The sequence below is a fragment of the Toxotes jaculatrix genome, chromosome 4, assembly GCF_017976425.1.
Source record: "Toxotes jaculatrix isolate fToxJac2 chromosome 4, fToxJac2.pri, whole genome shotgun sequence".
Classification (NCBI taxonomy): domain Eukaryota; kingdom Metazoa; phylum Chordata; class Actinopteri; family Toxotidae; genus Toxotes; species Toxotes jaculatrix.
The window spans coordinates 4,912,381-4,927,324 of record NC_054397.1 but is presented as its reverse complement, the minus strand read 5'-3'; the positions used below and the strand labels follow the sequence as shown (position 1 = coordinate 4,927,324).

The 14,944-nt window shown below is 42.8% G+C and overlaps 1 protein-coding gene across 1 annotated transcript; it reads right to left on the bottom strand.

The window, feature by feature from the left end:
• Positions 1–2,445: 2,445 nt before the first annotated feature.
• LOC121181048 (beta-1,3-N-acetylglucosaminyltransferase lunatic fringe-like) lies at positions 2,446–12,105 on the bottom strand. The gene is made up of 8 exons (XM_041036825.1): positions 11,609–12,105; positions 7,896–7,944; positions 7,329–7,431; positions 7,082–7,235; positions 6,693–6,778; positions 6,440–6,599; positions 6,239–6,324; positions 2,446–4,966 (listed from the first exon to the last, which is right to left on the bottom strand). The coding sequence occupies exons 1-8, from the start codon at positions 11,975–11,977 to the stop codon at positions 4,900–4,902; spliced, it is 1,074 nt and encodes a 357-aa protein (XP_040892759.1). The 5' UTR covers positions 11,978–12,105; the 3' UTR covers positions 2,446–4,899.
• Positions 12,106–14,944: the final 2,839 nt, after the last annotated feature.

The following is a 14,944-nucleotide window of genomic DNA, read 5'->3' as shown; positions in this document are numbered from 1 at the left end:
CTGTCAGGTCAGCAGTGTTTTCACTCAGAAACAGTGTTGACCTGTGTGTTTCCTCTGTTTGAAAACTTGAATATAAATCCTGAAATTCTTCTGTGAGGCTGAAATGTTGGAGGAGTCTAAGTTTCTAACCACTTTGCTGTGTGCTTTTGTCATAACCCACTTTACTACCTTACACACTCAGCTTCCATCATTTGTATCATTGACGTGATCATCATTTCAAACCGTCATCTCTTGCCTAATGACAATCAATAACTATACATTATGAATCATATCAAGGGAGGAAAAAGAGGAACTGATGATTGATGGTGACCATCAATCAATCCATCAGTTGATCCATCAATCTTGACTGATGATGAGTGCATTTAATGTCACATTTTTAACCTTGCTGGGGTCTATTCCATTGGTTTTAATACAGTTGTTGGATGTAACCTTTGTGTATTTACTTACTCTGTATTTAAATTAAATCATATATTAGTCTATGATGTTTTTTTTTGTTAAATTTTGTTATCTCCACCTAGTGGTCTTTTAGTACAAGTGCATCATTCAAGATGCCCACCTGGGACACCAAACCTGCCACCTAAACATTCGACCTACAGTGTGTATGTGTGCAATTTCAAAATGCCATCAGAACTTTACAGGTGTCATTTTCAAGAGCTGTTAGGTTTAAGCAGGGACCTTCTCCTTCTCCCTTTGACTCCCTTACATTTCCACCTGTTTGTGTGTGTGTGTGTGTGTCTTGTTTTGGCCTGTACAGAATGTGGGGACACCACATTGTCCCTGCCAGCTCACCTGCAGTTAATCCTGTCATCAATCCACCTTCTACCTGCTGCTCTTTAAGAGCGTACAAGTTCATCTGTCCTTCTATCTGGTAGAAATGTTGGCTGATTTTTTTTCAGTGTGGAAAAAGTTCTTGCTAGTACCTGTGTTTTTTTTTTTTTTTGTTTGTTTTTTTGTGAAACTTTGCCTTTTGGTCCCTGTGGATGACTTACACAGCCTTCTCTTCACTGCTACAGGATCATCAGCCTCTCCACCTTCAATCAAGGCTTCATGTTGTACTCACCTGGCTCACTGGAAATCTGCAACCCCCCCAAGCTCTGTTCATCCTCCTCGCTCTGTAACTCTTGTCTGCACCCTCCTTCCTTCTTCTAGCACCTGCCAAGACCAGCTCACCTCTCCTGCCTGCCTTCTCTCAGACCATTGGCTTTACTTATTGGATTCTCTGGGAATAAAACTCCCTTGGACTTTAATCTGTGTTTCTTGTACTGGATTCTGCCTTTGGGTCCTGTCAGAAAAGTGTGCGGCCGTGTAACAAAAGTGGATACACATCTCAACCTTCAATGTAATAATTAAAATATTCAGTTAAATTGGGATAAAGCCTTTGCAGAGAGTCAGTTGACAAAATGCTCTTCAGATTCTGAGTCTGCCTTCCTGTGCACCGTGAGTCAGCACACAAAGCTTTTCACAGAGGTGCTCATGCCTTTCGTGCTATTTCAGGTTGTGCTAACCCACTTCGGAAGGGCACAAACAACATTAGTTAGTGAGCTACCCTGACCAATTTAATCTGAAACTCTCCTAAGAAGACAAATTGAAATATGGAAATAGAAACTCATATAATTTAGACAGGAGGAGTGTTGAATAGCACAGGTCTGATGGTGCACATGTCACTTTAACTTTTATGTTTGACTTACTAACAATATTCTGGGCCATTTATTCAAATACAATAAATCCAACTTTGTAAGGGATCTAATGATGAATTACTGGGCTTATTTCCATTGTTGACCCTGGTCATCACACCAACCTTTGACAAAATCTCTGACCAAAGAAAAATGTATAAATACCTTTTTTGAAGAAGCATAATCACATTTTGTGACATGCAGATTGTTATACAAATCAAATAACTGGCTCAAGACAAGCAGCTCAAGCAGCAGTGAAATTTTAAATCTTAAATTTTAGTTTTCAGTTGCAGTAACACATGCTGCCAGAGGGTGTCACTGTCTGCTGTCTACACAGCAGCATGTAAAACCACAGAATTATTTCACAAATTCACTCCTGTGAATAACTGTTTGTTTAAGTACTCCCTATGGTCCACACAGTCTGACATCTCTCAGTATAAAGTGGGAGAGAGGCCATAACACACGCACACACAGTGGCATGTAGTCTGCTAATCTTTTTGTTCTGCCTTTTTTCTCTGCAGGGCCTTGTGTATGGTTCCATCAGATAAGAGGACTGCTGTTGTTTCAGTGCGTGTTTGTGGGTGGATGGAATTTTGTAGGGTTATGGGTGCAGAGGCGGGAGGGTGGGGGTCTCCAGACAGGAACCCCACAGCTCATAAACAGGGTCAGAGTTGAAAGGTTGAAGCTGTGTCCCTTACAACCCCACTTAAAATCCCCCAAGGTGTTTCAGTGCACAGTCTCACACAAAAACACGTTCAAGTATTGGACCAAACACTGTTTTTATTAACTCCAGCCATAATGTCCTCAGACAGTCCAGATACTGGAGAGAGAATGTGCGCTTCAGAAGCAACGGTTCATCATATACATTCATTTTACAAGGGACAGAATTTAACTTAATAACATTCATTCAGTTACAACAGCTGCTTTCAATGCACAGAAAGATAGAAGACGACCCAACATGAGTCATTTCTCAATAAAACCTCAAAGGGGATAATATCTTTGTTACACTGCTACAACATTTTAAAAGCAGTGCCACATCATTAACAGTCATAATCCATTTAAACGGATAAAGATAGTTGAGAAACACTGTTTTTTGAAGACTATTTTGTAACAGAGGCCTCACTAGTCCATACAGAGCTGTTAAAGGGATAGTTTGACATTTTGGGAAATACACTTACTGGCTTTCTTGCTGAGAGTTAGATGAGAAGGCTGGTTACACTTTCAAGTCTATGTAATAAATATGAAGTTACTGCCAGCAGCTGCTTAGCTTAGCTTAGCAAAAGATTGCAAACAGGGGAAAACAGCGAGCCTGGCTCTATCCAAAGAAAACAAAATCTGCCAATCAGCACCTCCAAATCTAATTAACATGTACTATCTTATTTATTTAATCTGCACGAAAACAGAAGTGTAAAAACAACAATTTGTAGTTTTATGGCCTACTTATTTTGCATATTTAGCAATGTGAGTGGCATCAATCTTTTTTATCTAACTCTGCATGAAAACAATTAAGCAAATTTCCCAAAATCTCAAACTATTCCCTCAATGTTCTTTTTACCAAATGACAAACTGCAAAGAGCAGAAATAAACCAGCAAAGTGCTCAGACCTACAGTCATGATCTATACTTCAGAGAGAGGATAATACTGAACACTGATGAAGTAAAACTTCAGATGAGGAGTCTGGACTCTATAATGTGGTCAAAATGTTTTTGTGCCTCATTATACTAAAAAATGAACGACTGATCCTTCCTTCTGTGCTTCTGTGTTTGATTGCTTTGATTCATCTGTTCACCGCAGCGATCACGCGTCTTGAATCCAAACTGGTCAACACTGGAGGTGCACGGTGAGTAGCCAAAGAACACATTCACATTCTTTTAAAAGAATGATCTTTCACAGCTGAGGAAGTGGACAGGGGGCATTGAGGATGTGAGGCAAAACAAGTCTTTGAGTTGACCCAAGGTGAAAAAAGAAAGAGAAGCCAGAAGCAAAAAGCGGATTAGCTAAATTCAAATCAGTCTTCTTGGCTCCACAGAGGATGATGTCGGTCTGCCAGTCTGTTTGCTGGTCCAACACTTTGGTCCAGAATGACATGTCCAGACAAGTACTGGATGTGTTCCCACTGAATTTGGAACAACTGTTTATGGTCTCCAGAGGATGATTTGGTCAGTGTGGTTATCCCCTGACTTTTACTCTGAGCCACCACCTGTTCCAATTTACCACTTATTTGACACTTTAGGCAAAGAATAATTTCTATTCATCACAACTTCTATCTCATTTTAGTAGTTTTGTCCATCAGCAATTATTAGTAAGTTAATAACTGAGATCTAAATGCATCAGCATCCATAAAAGAAGTCTGATGAGGCAAGAAACACGAGCAGTGAGACGATCATCTGCCAGCTTATTCAAACTGACTGAGCAACAACTTAAATGAATCATTGTTTGCACACGTCTTTCCGGTTCAAGATTATTACCGACATTTCACACATGCTCACTTTCACTTCTACCTCCAAATTTAACAGTTGTTGTAGCTGTGGTGCTGTGTTCCCAGGCCTCAGCATTTACTTTGGTGAGAACACTCATCATACCTGATCAAATGATGGCCAAGGTTAAGCTCTAGGCCTCAGTATCACACGCTAACATTAGCATTGAGCTCAGTGCACAGCTGAAGCTAACGAGCAAGAGCTGAAACTGAAAGGACAAGGACAACTGAAGCTGAATGTGGAGGTTAAACGGGAGACAGATGAGGCAGGTGTGACAGGCTCAGCTCTACGTTTTGGAGCTGAGATGTCCATCGTACAGAGGATAAACCCTTTTGATTTGGGTAACAACACGGCTTTTCCTCTCACGCCACCATCAGGCCAAACTTTAACTTTTCTTTTGCTACTGGATCTAAGATTAACAAAGTTGTTTCTCCATTTTTCATCCACCCAAGAAATTAGACTTTTCATCTTGTTCTCTTGTAGCAGTTTTTGGCCTTTTGACACCAAGTAACAGTTCACGGGGTCAAAGTTCAGGTGTCGAACTAATGCAGCGGTACTCATTCCTAACAAGTAGGTCTGCTACTCAGACAGCTGTGGGGACATGATGGAAACATTTATGTCCAAGTGTTTCCGAGATTCCTCAGGAGTCAGAGGAGGGCAGCGGTGGGACTTCTTCTCTTTACCTATTTTCAGACCTTTACATTTTCTCCACATCAGTCCATCCCTCCCTCTTTGTCTCTGGACGGCTGTTAAAGTCGCCAGGGGCTGGGGCACCAAGGAGTGTCTGGGTACAACAGACAATGGACAGACCTGAACCTGAGAAAGAGAGGGAAATGAGCGTCACAATGCCTGGAAGCTGCCAACTGGGGATTTCAAAATAAAGCAGTGAATACAATTAGCCTTGTGCACACATTCATACACACACGCACACACAATGAACAAAGCCAGGAAACTTGTCATGGTAGTAAAACATACACAATCAGAAGAGCTTACATAAAGGAGATTTGTAGTACACCTTTTAAGACTAGAGCTTTTCCTGAAACAGGCTGCCTGAGCAGCTGTAGGCCTGAAAACATCAAAAATACAATATACTGTATGTGTTACTGATTGTTTCTTTTTCCCATGAACCCATCCACCAATAGGTCCGCAACCTTTATTCATTATCTGCAGCCCTCCCTCCCACACTCTAGGCACGCTGCCATCGCTATCCATTGACGAGGCACAATGATGACAATTCGCCCAATTCAGTACACAATGATACAGTGCTGACCAGAGGACCAAGGAAGAAAGAAGGGAAGGGGGACAAAGAAAAAAAATCCCCTTAATGTCAGGAAGACCTAAGATAAGATCAGTTTGTGTTTTATACTTGTTATTGTTTTGTTTGCCTGTAATGTCAGCATGAATGTTGCTCCTCTTTGTGATGTTTTATGACTCTTGTACTGTAAATATTCACATTGAATGTGATCCTTTGTGTTAGACTGAGCATTACAGACGGCTTCTTTTAGAAACCAAGGTCTCTGGGCCTGCGCCTACAGGGCAAATCAAATGTTCGCCTTTTTTTCCCATCAGTACGGAACATATAGGCCTGGCCAACCAGTCAAACTAAAACCTGTACACTAGACAGGAGAATAAACACAAATCTAAGCTGGGTTGCATCGTGGGTAATGTAGGTGCCAGCTTATGGAAGGAAGAAGAATGCATGAAATAAAAGAGAGAATGTCTCTGGTTCTGCTGCATCGAGTCCGGCAATGTTAAAGGAATGCAATGACAAATTGCTGAAGTACTATTGTACTATCATAATCAACATCCATTAACCACAGAGCAAAATAAACAAAGACTCCAGATATTCCTCAGTTAGTGATGTGTGTGTGTGTGTGTGTGGCGGTGTGGCATTAAGCAAAAAAGCAATAAGCTGGGTAAGCAAAGCACAGTAAATGACTGTCACAGCAGCTTTGGTTAAGCCCATTTCCTTCCTGTGGATGTTCAAATTTCTGCTCATTCTAGCCTTCATTATCACGTATTTCAGATGTTTCAAGCTTTGTATTATTTTCCTTACTGCATAATGACACACACACATACACAGTTTACCTTGTAGGATCTTCATTAGCTGAAAATGGGCCTTTCACATTGACAGTGTTTCTGTTGTTTTCCACAGTGCCGTAGCTGAGAGTAACCTGACAGGAAAACAAAAGCGAAAAAACAAAAGTTGCTGAGACGGTTTTAAAATATGCAGTGGCACAGATCCTAATTACTGTGGTGTTATGTCTGTATATTAGTGTGTGTCTATACCTGATTGTGCACATCTGACACCAGTCCCAGGTTCTCCAGGTGGGAGTGGAACAAAGCTGAGCGGATGAGGCCCACACCAAGCAGCGCCTCCGCGATGTAACCAACGGTGCAGTCGTCAGGCAGGCGAATGTGCTCAGATGTCGCCATGAAAGTGCCGTCGCTAGACAGAGACAGAAGCACAGACCATGAGGAATGGGACATTTGATTATATTGCTAAAAAAAAATCTTGCAATTTGGAAAGGTGAGAGTTTACCTCGCCCAGGGTTTCATTTTGAGAGCGAGGCCGCGGCTCAGACAGAACCCTGCTCCTCCTGTGGCGAACCAGAACCGCACCTGCTTCTGCACACAAACACACACACATATACACCATGAATAAAAGTCAATCTTGTGCATCAGCCTTGGCACCAGCGCTCTCAGTGAAGGACAAATCAATACAGATCTGAGTAGCTGAATCCAGAAAACCGGAGCCCACTGTTTCTTTAATCACTTTTTACATTTCTATACACGTCTAGATCATCGAATTTCAGTGATGGAACAAGGACGAAGGCTGTGAACCTGATCACTGCATGGCTGGAACATACAGTATTTTGATTTTAAGGTGAAGCAGTCAGGGTAGTTGCAAGGAGAATCATATCAAGTTACCATTTCAGCAGTGCCAAGCCTCTCCGTGGCCTCTATTGGCCGTTCGAGGCTGGGCCGGCCGATGTAAACGTCCTGTGTGTGACTGTACTGAGACAAGAGTTTCAGGAGGGGGCCGACGTTCACGTAGTTATCATCATCGACATGACAGAACCACCTGCAACACATGACGCTAAGAGTCAGTAAAGTGCTCTTTGAGTATGTTTATGACAGTGTACCTGGGTTAGCGGTTGTGTGGATTGTGTCTTACTTCTTGCCAGAGTTAATAAAAGTGTCGTACTCCAGAGCCATTTTACAGGAGAGGGCCTGACGATTGTGGGCTGCTGAACAGTTGGTGTTGATCAGGTGAGCTCCTGATGAGCAGTATTAGAAAGAAAAGACCAGTCATGACACAGTAATTATACAAGAAAAAGACAGACAGAGACTTTGACAGAATAGTTTGTTCAGAATCAAGAAAGCTGTTTGAAAACTGGGATTCCGCTGCAACCCAACTGCTTGAAAACAAATAATAAGAAAATAATACATTTCCTAGTTGCACATTTTTCTGCACTGAGTCGTACAATGTGCCTGATAGTGAAAAGAATACCTCATTGAAAGTAAAACAATTCCATGAGTAAGATGAGGAAAGGCCTGTTGATTAAACTACAGTGACTTCCTGCACTTCATGGAAACATAATATTGCCCAGTCAGCAGCCTGGTTCCTGCTTTCCTGCACCTCACACTGCAGATAACACTGCTGCTACTCAGCGAAACTGCCTGGTTTGTGTGTGTGTGTGTGTGTGTGTGTGTGTGTGTGTGTATATGTGTGTGTGCTCACCCATCCTTTTCCTCAGCTCCTTGTCCTCTCCATCAGTGAACACATACGTCTGTGGAAAAAAAAAAACACAGTTCATGTTATTCCACGCACTTTTCACTGACCAGCAGGGAAACAAAAACACCATCATACAGACTCTCGCTCTCACTGCTCCACCATGATTGTGGCTGATGGTTTATGAGGCTTCACCTGTTTCCTCACACGCCACACTGCAGCAGCAAGCAGTATTGATACTGGATGAAGGCCAGGACAAAGGTAAGCCTCTAGTCTATCAGCAGCGGAGCAGCTGGCCGCAATCCCTTTGGCTGTGTGTGCGTACATCAGTATTTATGTGATGAGTGACAGGGTTGAGGGTCACTGCGCGCTCAGGAAGCCATGTAGACCCCATAGCTTTCCACAGGAAGTAAACACACACCCCGGGTACAGACACAGCGCTGTCTGTAAATAGTCTATTGCTTTGGCTCTGCACTCCAGGACAACTGACTTGAAACAAAACGATAACAAAGAGGTTAAAGCGCAGACTCTCTGCTTTAACTAAAGCCTGTTTACAGCCATACTGATTGAGTAGTGTGATGCTTGTAGTCTTGTTGCTCCGCTTCTACTGTCTCACATTGGGCAAAGATGGCGGACAGCCTACCTCTCTTGACACCAGGTTTGTTATATCAGACATTTGATCATTAGAGTTAGGGAGTGAAGGTTATGATTGAAAACCCAGTGCTCATTTCAATTATATCACCGATCTCCTTCAGTTTCCCGAAACAGGTGAGATGTGATGATGATGGTGAAACTTGTTTACATGTAACAGTTGTTTTCACAGCATTTCTGTCAATATATTTCAACATGTTTTAACAATAAAATATAGTTGTTTAAAACAATGGCTATAACTCTGCTGATTGTGTGTTGTAGCCTCCAGGCATCAACTGACTGTAAAGGACTTGGCACCAAATAATAAAAATAATGACTTAACTCTCAGTTTTGTGCTAACTTGTCTATTTATTTTCTGTCCCCAAAAAGATATTTAATATATAATTCATACATTGTTTCTCTGATGTGGTTGTAAACACCCTCAAATTACAGCGAAAAGTCAGCACTTCAAAGTCACAGTCTGTTTCATCTCAAATCCAATGTGCTGCAGCACAGAAACATCACAGCGAAAATGTCCTAATGCTCTCTGACTTCACTGTGTGCACTGCCCCAGTGAAAAGACCAGGCTCAGAGGGATTCCACTTTGCAACCCGCTTGCCATAAAGCACAAATTCACTAATAAATCTTTGGTCCAAGTACTGTGTGATCACATCACTGCCTGTGGTAGAGAGAGAACGAGAGAGAGAGAGAGAGGGAAAAAAACAGGGAGAGTCTAGCCAGCTGTGAGTTTTTGTCAGTCGTCTTTTTTTTCCACTCTGAGCCTCTTAAGCCCCTTGAGAGCAGTCAGCTTCTGCGTCTGTATGAGTGCTTGAGTGTGTGTCTGTGATACCAGTGCGTGCTAAGCTGGGAGGGCAGTGGGGGGATGGACATGGAGGGAAAATGTGTTTTCTTTTGGGGGGGGTGGGGGCTCGCCAGGAGTTGAGCTTTACTGCACAGGAAACGGCGGCAACAACAACAGCAGCCACTGAGGCCAAGAGAAAGTGGTGCGTGTGTGCATGCGTGCATGTTTACTCTTGTGATCAGACACACTTTTAACTTCCCATGAGAAATCTGGTGAGTTCCCAGGGAATCTGTGTTTGTTAAGGTAGCACTGTGAGAACGTGTGTGTGTGTGTTGCTGTATTTCCATTACTCAGCAGTCTTACAATATGGAGGTGTGTCTGGGAAACAGGTAGGGTTTCACACACCTGACTGTGAGAGCAGATGCAGAAATGAGTCACACACACACACAAGCTGATTTCCCCCACATAAGCTGTATTTACATGTCAACAGTCTGGATGCAGCATGAGATGAGACTTGAATGAGTCCTTCCTCAAACACTGAGGTTTAAATGGAAATCTGAACGACCGCTGTACGATCCACAGTCACGTCTGCAATGGATTACGGGCTTTGAAGACGCTGGGTGCAGTTTACCACAGCCCCATGTGTTTTATAGCAACAGATTCGTGTTTGACTCACTCACCACTGTGATTCAGACCAAAAAGCTGTCTCGGCTCTTCATCGCGTTTGATCTCAGATATTTATCTGTGAGGCTCTATGACTGAAACTCTCCGTGTACCAACATCTCCCTTTCAACTCCAGTAGTCATGTTATAAACCCTTCAGATCACAGGACTAAAGTTTTAATCCTTGACCTGGAAAAGATGGTTTCTAACATGATCAGTGGTGGAAGAAGAATTTGGCTTTAGAGCTGCAATGATTATTCAACTGACTGAAAATCAACCAGCAGCAATTTTGATGATGGATTAGGTAAAATTTTTTTTGGTTTTCTTACTCTACTGTGACAGAACACTGAATATCTTTGAGTTTGGACTGCTGGCTGGATGACAAAGAACATCTGAAGACATCACCTTAGGCTCTGGGAACTTGTTACAACTTGATTAAAACTATAATCTGAGCAGAAATCTTCATCTGTAAAGTAGCTTTCACCATAGTGGTGTAAAAGGCATAATATTTCAGTTTTAAATGTGGTGGAGTAGAAGCAGGAAGTTGAAGAAAATGGAAATAAAGTCAAGTCAAGTAAAATACAAGCAAATGCAGTGAGTAAATGTACATTGTTACCGACACCTCTGAAACAGATCACAAAAGACTTCGAAATTCAGCTTCCTCAACTTCCTGTATTAGTTCAAAGCTTTGACATGTCAGTTTTTATGATGTTTGAAGCTGCTTTTTATGATGCAGACTACAGCAGGTCTCTGCAATGTGACGCCAGTCTGAACTACAGTTCAACAATTGCTGTGTTGTATTCACAGTCTTGAAACAAAACCTCATGCATCTCATTGAGGCAACTTGGTGTAATGCAGGGTTCATTCATCCGTCTGAGTCTCCACACTACAGTCTTTTCTCTTCGTGCCCCCTGCTCGTACTATGTCAACACATTAGCAGCAGTGTGGTCGGCCTGTTCGCCCTCTGATCTCCCTCTCATACATTACAAAGGCCTCTATCTCTGTTTTACAATTCACTGGCTGGCTGGATGAAAGAGGCAGCGGACCCAGTCACATTACAGGGGGTTTACAACTTGCTTGCAATTGCAGTAGAAGATGAAGGAAACATTTAGGATGCCACTTCCCTTGTGTAGGAGCTATTAACACAGGATAATACTTTGCATAGGGTTGGATAATGTGCATTTGAGGCCTGATCTTAAATGATCAGCACTGGTCTGGCTTGAAATGCAGTAGACACATTTCCCCCTCAGCAGCTGATAAGTCACATGAACACAGCACAAGATCACAATGATTTATAAGTAAATCATCTGGTGGCCTGTTTATTCTCCTACTGTGTGACTAGGAGTTGCGCAAGAACAACATATTATAAAGACCGATGGTCATTCACTTTCTGAATGGTTTAGACCAAAATGACGCTTACAGTAGTGTTTGCCTCCTCAGGTTTCTAACAACTGAAACAGTCAAGTTCAGATTGTGTTTTTGTTTATTTATTATTAAATTAAACTGCAGTTTCTGTAATTTTTTTTTAATTAAACAAAGGCCTGTTTAATGTCGCCCGATTTCTTACGTTTTCTTGTGAGAATTTTAGCTCACAGGTATCAAGAATCCAGTGACAAGCCTTGTCTCACCTGTTGCATGTTCCTGGAGATCCAGGTGTCCAGCAGCAGCTCCAGCCTCTGCCGGTGATACCTCCCAGTTGTTTTCACCGCTATGAACAGGTCAGCGGGGGTCAGATGCTCCACCGGTCCTGGGGGAGCGTTGCTCCGCAGGGGGCCGCTTATGGCTCTCCTCTCCCGGGTCAGTTTTCTGATATACGCCGAGAAAACTTTTCCGCTCGTCGCTGCGGCTGGTAGCTCCTCCGGGTCTCCGCTGCTCGGGTGTCCGACAGTAACTACGAGCATCCCGGTCACGAGCAGACAGGTGACCGCGGCAGCAGCAGCGCGGGGTCCCGCCGCTGAGGTGAAGGTGCTTTTTGATGCCGCGGTGGGTTTCCACATTGTGACTGTGTGGATGGTTTTACAGCTTCATTCATTGACAAAGAAAAACTATTTCCTTCAGTTTACAACATGTTCACCGGTGAGGACAAAACTCTCAGCCGCCTCATAAGCCTTCTTCTGAGGGCGACCTCCTACTGTTCGAGTCGCTGCTTTATTTTACAGTGAAGTTATAAACTCCACCGGTGGGCGGGACGGCGAGGAGTCGATCCAATAGCCGGTTTGAGCGCTCCGTGTGGGCGGGGTTAAGCAGCAAAAGAGGCGGCGAGGTCGGTGGGTCTGCACATGGCAGTTCCAGACACGGACTTTCTCTTTCAACGTGTATAAATATCTTAAAGAAACAAATTTTTGGTGGCGGTTCAGGAATAACAACGTCCTCCTATTTCAATTTTTTTGTTGGCTCGGTCCTGTATAAACATACAGTGCAGTATTTTGATGCACAATTATATGCACCAAAACAAACGCGTACACAGAGGTTAATACGCATATGAACCAAGTGCAGTAAGAGTTCACATGATCCCCTACATCTGTTCCCATCACCACACTTACTACACACTTACAACCCACTGTTATCTCTAAATGACTTGGCACCTGATTGGAGAATCAACTGCAATTTTTTTTTTTTTTTTGGCCACAGACTGACCTGCATTCTACCACAAGATTTTCCCTAATGAATCTTTCAGTGGTCCCTTGTTCCCTGTATTGAAGAATCTGCATTAAAAAATAAAAGCTTTATCTATCATCTGTTTCTACTTGTGCGTGGGTGTGTGTTTTATAGGAAAAAAGAAAAAAAGCAAAGCTACAGTGAATCAGACAAAATGTAATAGAAGACCTATGGTTCTCAAAGGGTCACTTGCATATTACTTTAATTCACAACAGCCTTCCTAATGGTATTAAGATTAATCTGTCAAAATAATGTGTATGATAAATCAGCACATTACAGCATTTTGAGTTACTGAAGATGAAAGCAGCACTTCTCCCTGCTGCAAAGCAACGTGCCTTCAGTTCCTCTGAGTGGAAGCCTGGTGTGTCATTCTCCAAGAGGACAGATGTTGAAAAAGACCGTGACATTGGAGTGTGTGTAGTGCTGCCAACTGCGGACACACACACTCACACAGAGGAGAGAGACTTGCCAGGCAGCCAGGTTGCCAGATCCACCAACCATCTGAGGAATGTCTCCTCTCTAATAATGTGTGGTTTGTCTGTCCTGCATTTCTGTGCCGATCCCACAAGCAAAATCAGTGTAATATTACAATTCAGAAAATATACAAATGCCTCAACAAAGCTATGAGTCCATGTAGAAATTTTAGAAAGAAAAATGAGTGCCATAAAGTCTGATAAAGACATTAAGGTCTTACTCTTAAACAGCACAGCAGAAGCTGAGACTAACTCACCTCTAAAACTGTCTCAGTTAACTGAAAAATGTTTACTTTCACAAGGTAAATTCTGACTAAAGGCTCCCTTATCAGCTTTTTCCAGGGCTTTCAAATATATCTCACAATCTTTATCAGTGGATTTAGTTTGATCAAACATTCGACATGGTGAGGGAATTGTTCTCATGCAAGCTCTGAAAAAGCTAACAAGCTGACCCTGAGTTGGACTTGATGTGCTCTGGATGAAATCATAACAGCTACAGAGCTACTTATACATGACAACAACCATTTTTTGATGAAAACCATGTGATATACGCTTTCTGATCACTTTATTAGGAACACCTGTACGCCAGCTTGTTCACACATTAATCCAATCTACCAATTATATGGCGGCCATACAATATATAAAGTCTTGCAGATACAGGTCAGGGGTTTCAGTTAATGTTCACATTAAACATCAGAACCTGGAAAATTGTGATTTCATGGCATGATTGTTTGCACCAGATGGGAGTATTTCTGAATCTGCGGATTTCCTGGGATTTTCACACGCAACAGTCTCTAGAGTTTACTCAGAATGGAGCAAAGCAAAATGCATCCAGTGAGCAGCAGTTCTGTGGACTGAAATCCCTTGTTGATGCGAGAAGTTGGAGGAGAATGGCCAGACTGGTTGGAGCTTGCAGACCTTGAGGCAGATGGACTACAACAGCAGACGACCACATCTGGTTCCACTCCTGTCAGTTTAAGGCTGGAAAAGCAAAACCTGGTCTGGTGAATCTCGCAGATTAGGGTCAGAATTTGCCATCAAAAGCTTGAATTAATGGACCCAACCTGCCTTGTGTCAACAGTCCGGGCTGGTGGAGGTGTAACGGTCAGAATCAGAATCAGTTTTATAGCTGGGTTTCAGTCATGTGATCATGATGACGCACGTAGGCAGAGCGATTTAACGTGGAGGGCGGGAAGTAAGTTACATGTCAAAGCCGGTGGAGGAAATATTGTATTGTATGGGTTCAGGTCGAGACGGACATACACACAATTAATCAAACAATATGTTGGACGTGACCCGTACCTCATGAGGATGAGCGAGTTTTCAGCGGACGTTAAAGATTTGCCGACAATCGAGGCTGTTGAGATCACCACATACTTCAGACCTCTTATTATACGAAACAGCAAATGAAAGCCTACAAAAGCCTGGAGGCATATCACTTTTTTGTGAGCGGGTGGGTCCACAACCTTGTTACCAAATGGCTCCAAAGACGATTATCGTTTGGTCTTCGCCAGGTGAGTGTTTATTCTTGTACTGGTTATGTATAGCTAGCAGCTAGCAATAGCGGCTATAATGTCAACAAACACATCTTACGCCCTCGCGCCGCTGTGACGTCGCCTCATGTGAAGCCCACCTATGGCCAAGTTTGTGCATACAAACAAGGAATGCTCTCAGGTGGTGTAACACCAAGGGGGCAGTTGTAGGTTTCAGCAGTGAGGATCACTTCCGTGCTCAAAAAGCTGCAGTTCCTCGGCTGGGGCCTGGCTCCAGAAGTGAGCAGTTCTCCACTGACCCCCATGTTAAAATAGCCAACTTTAAAATAAAATAACATAC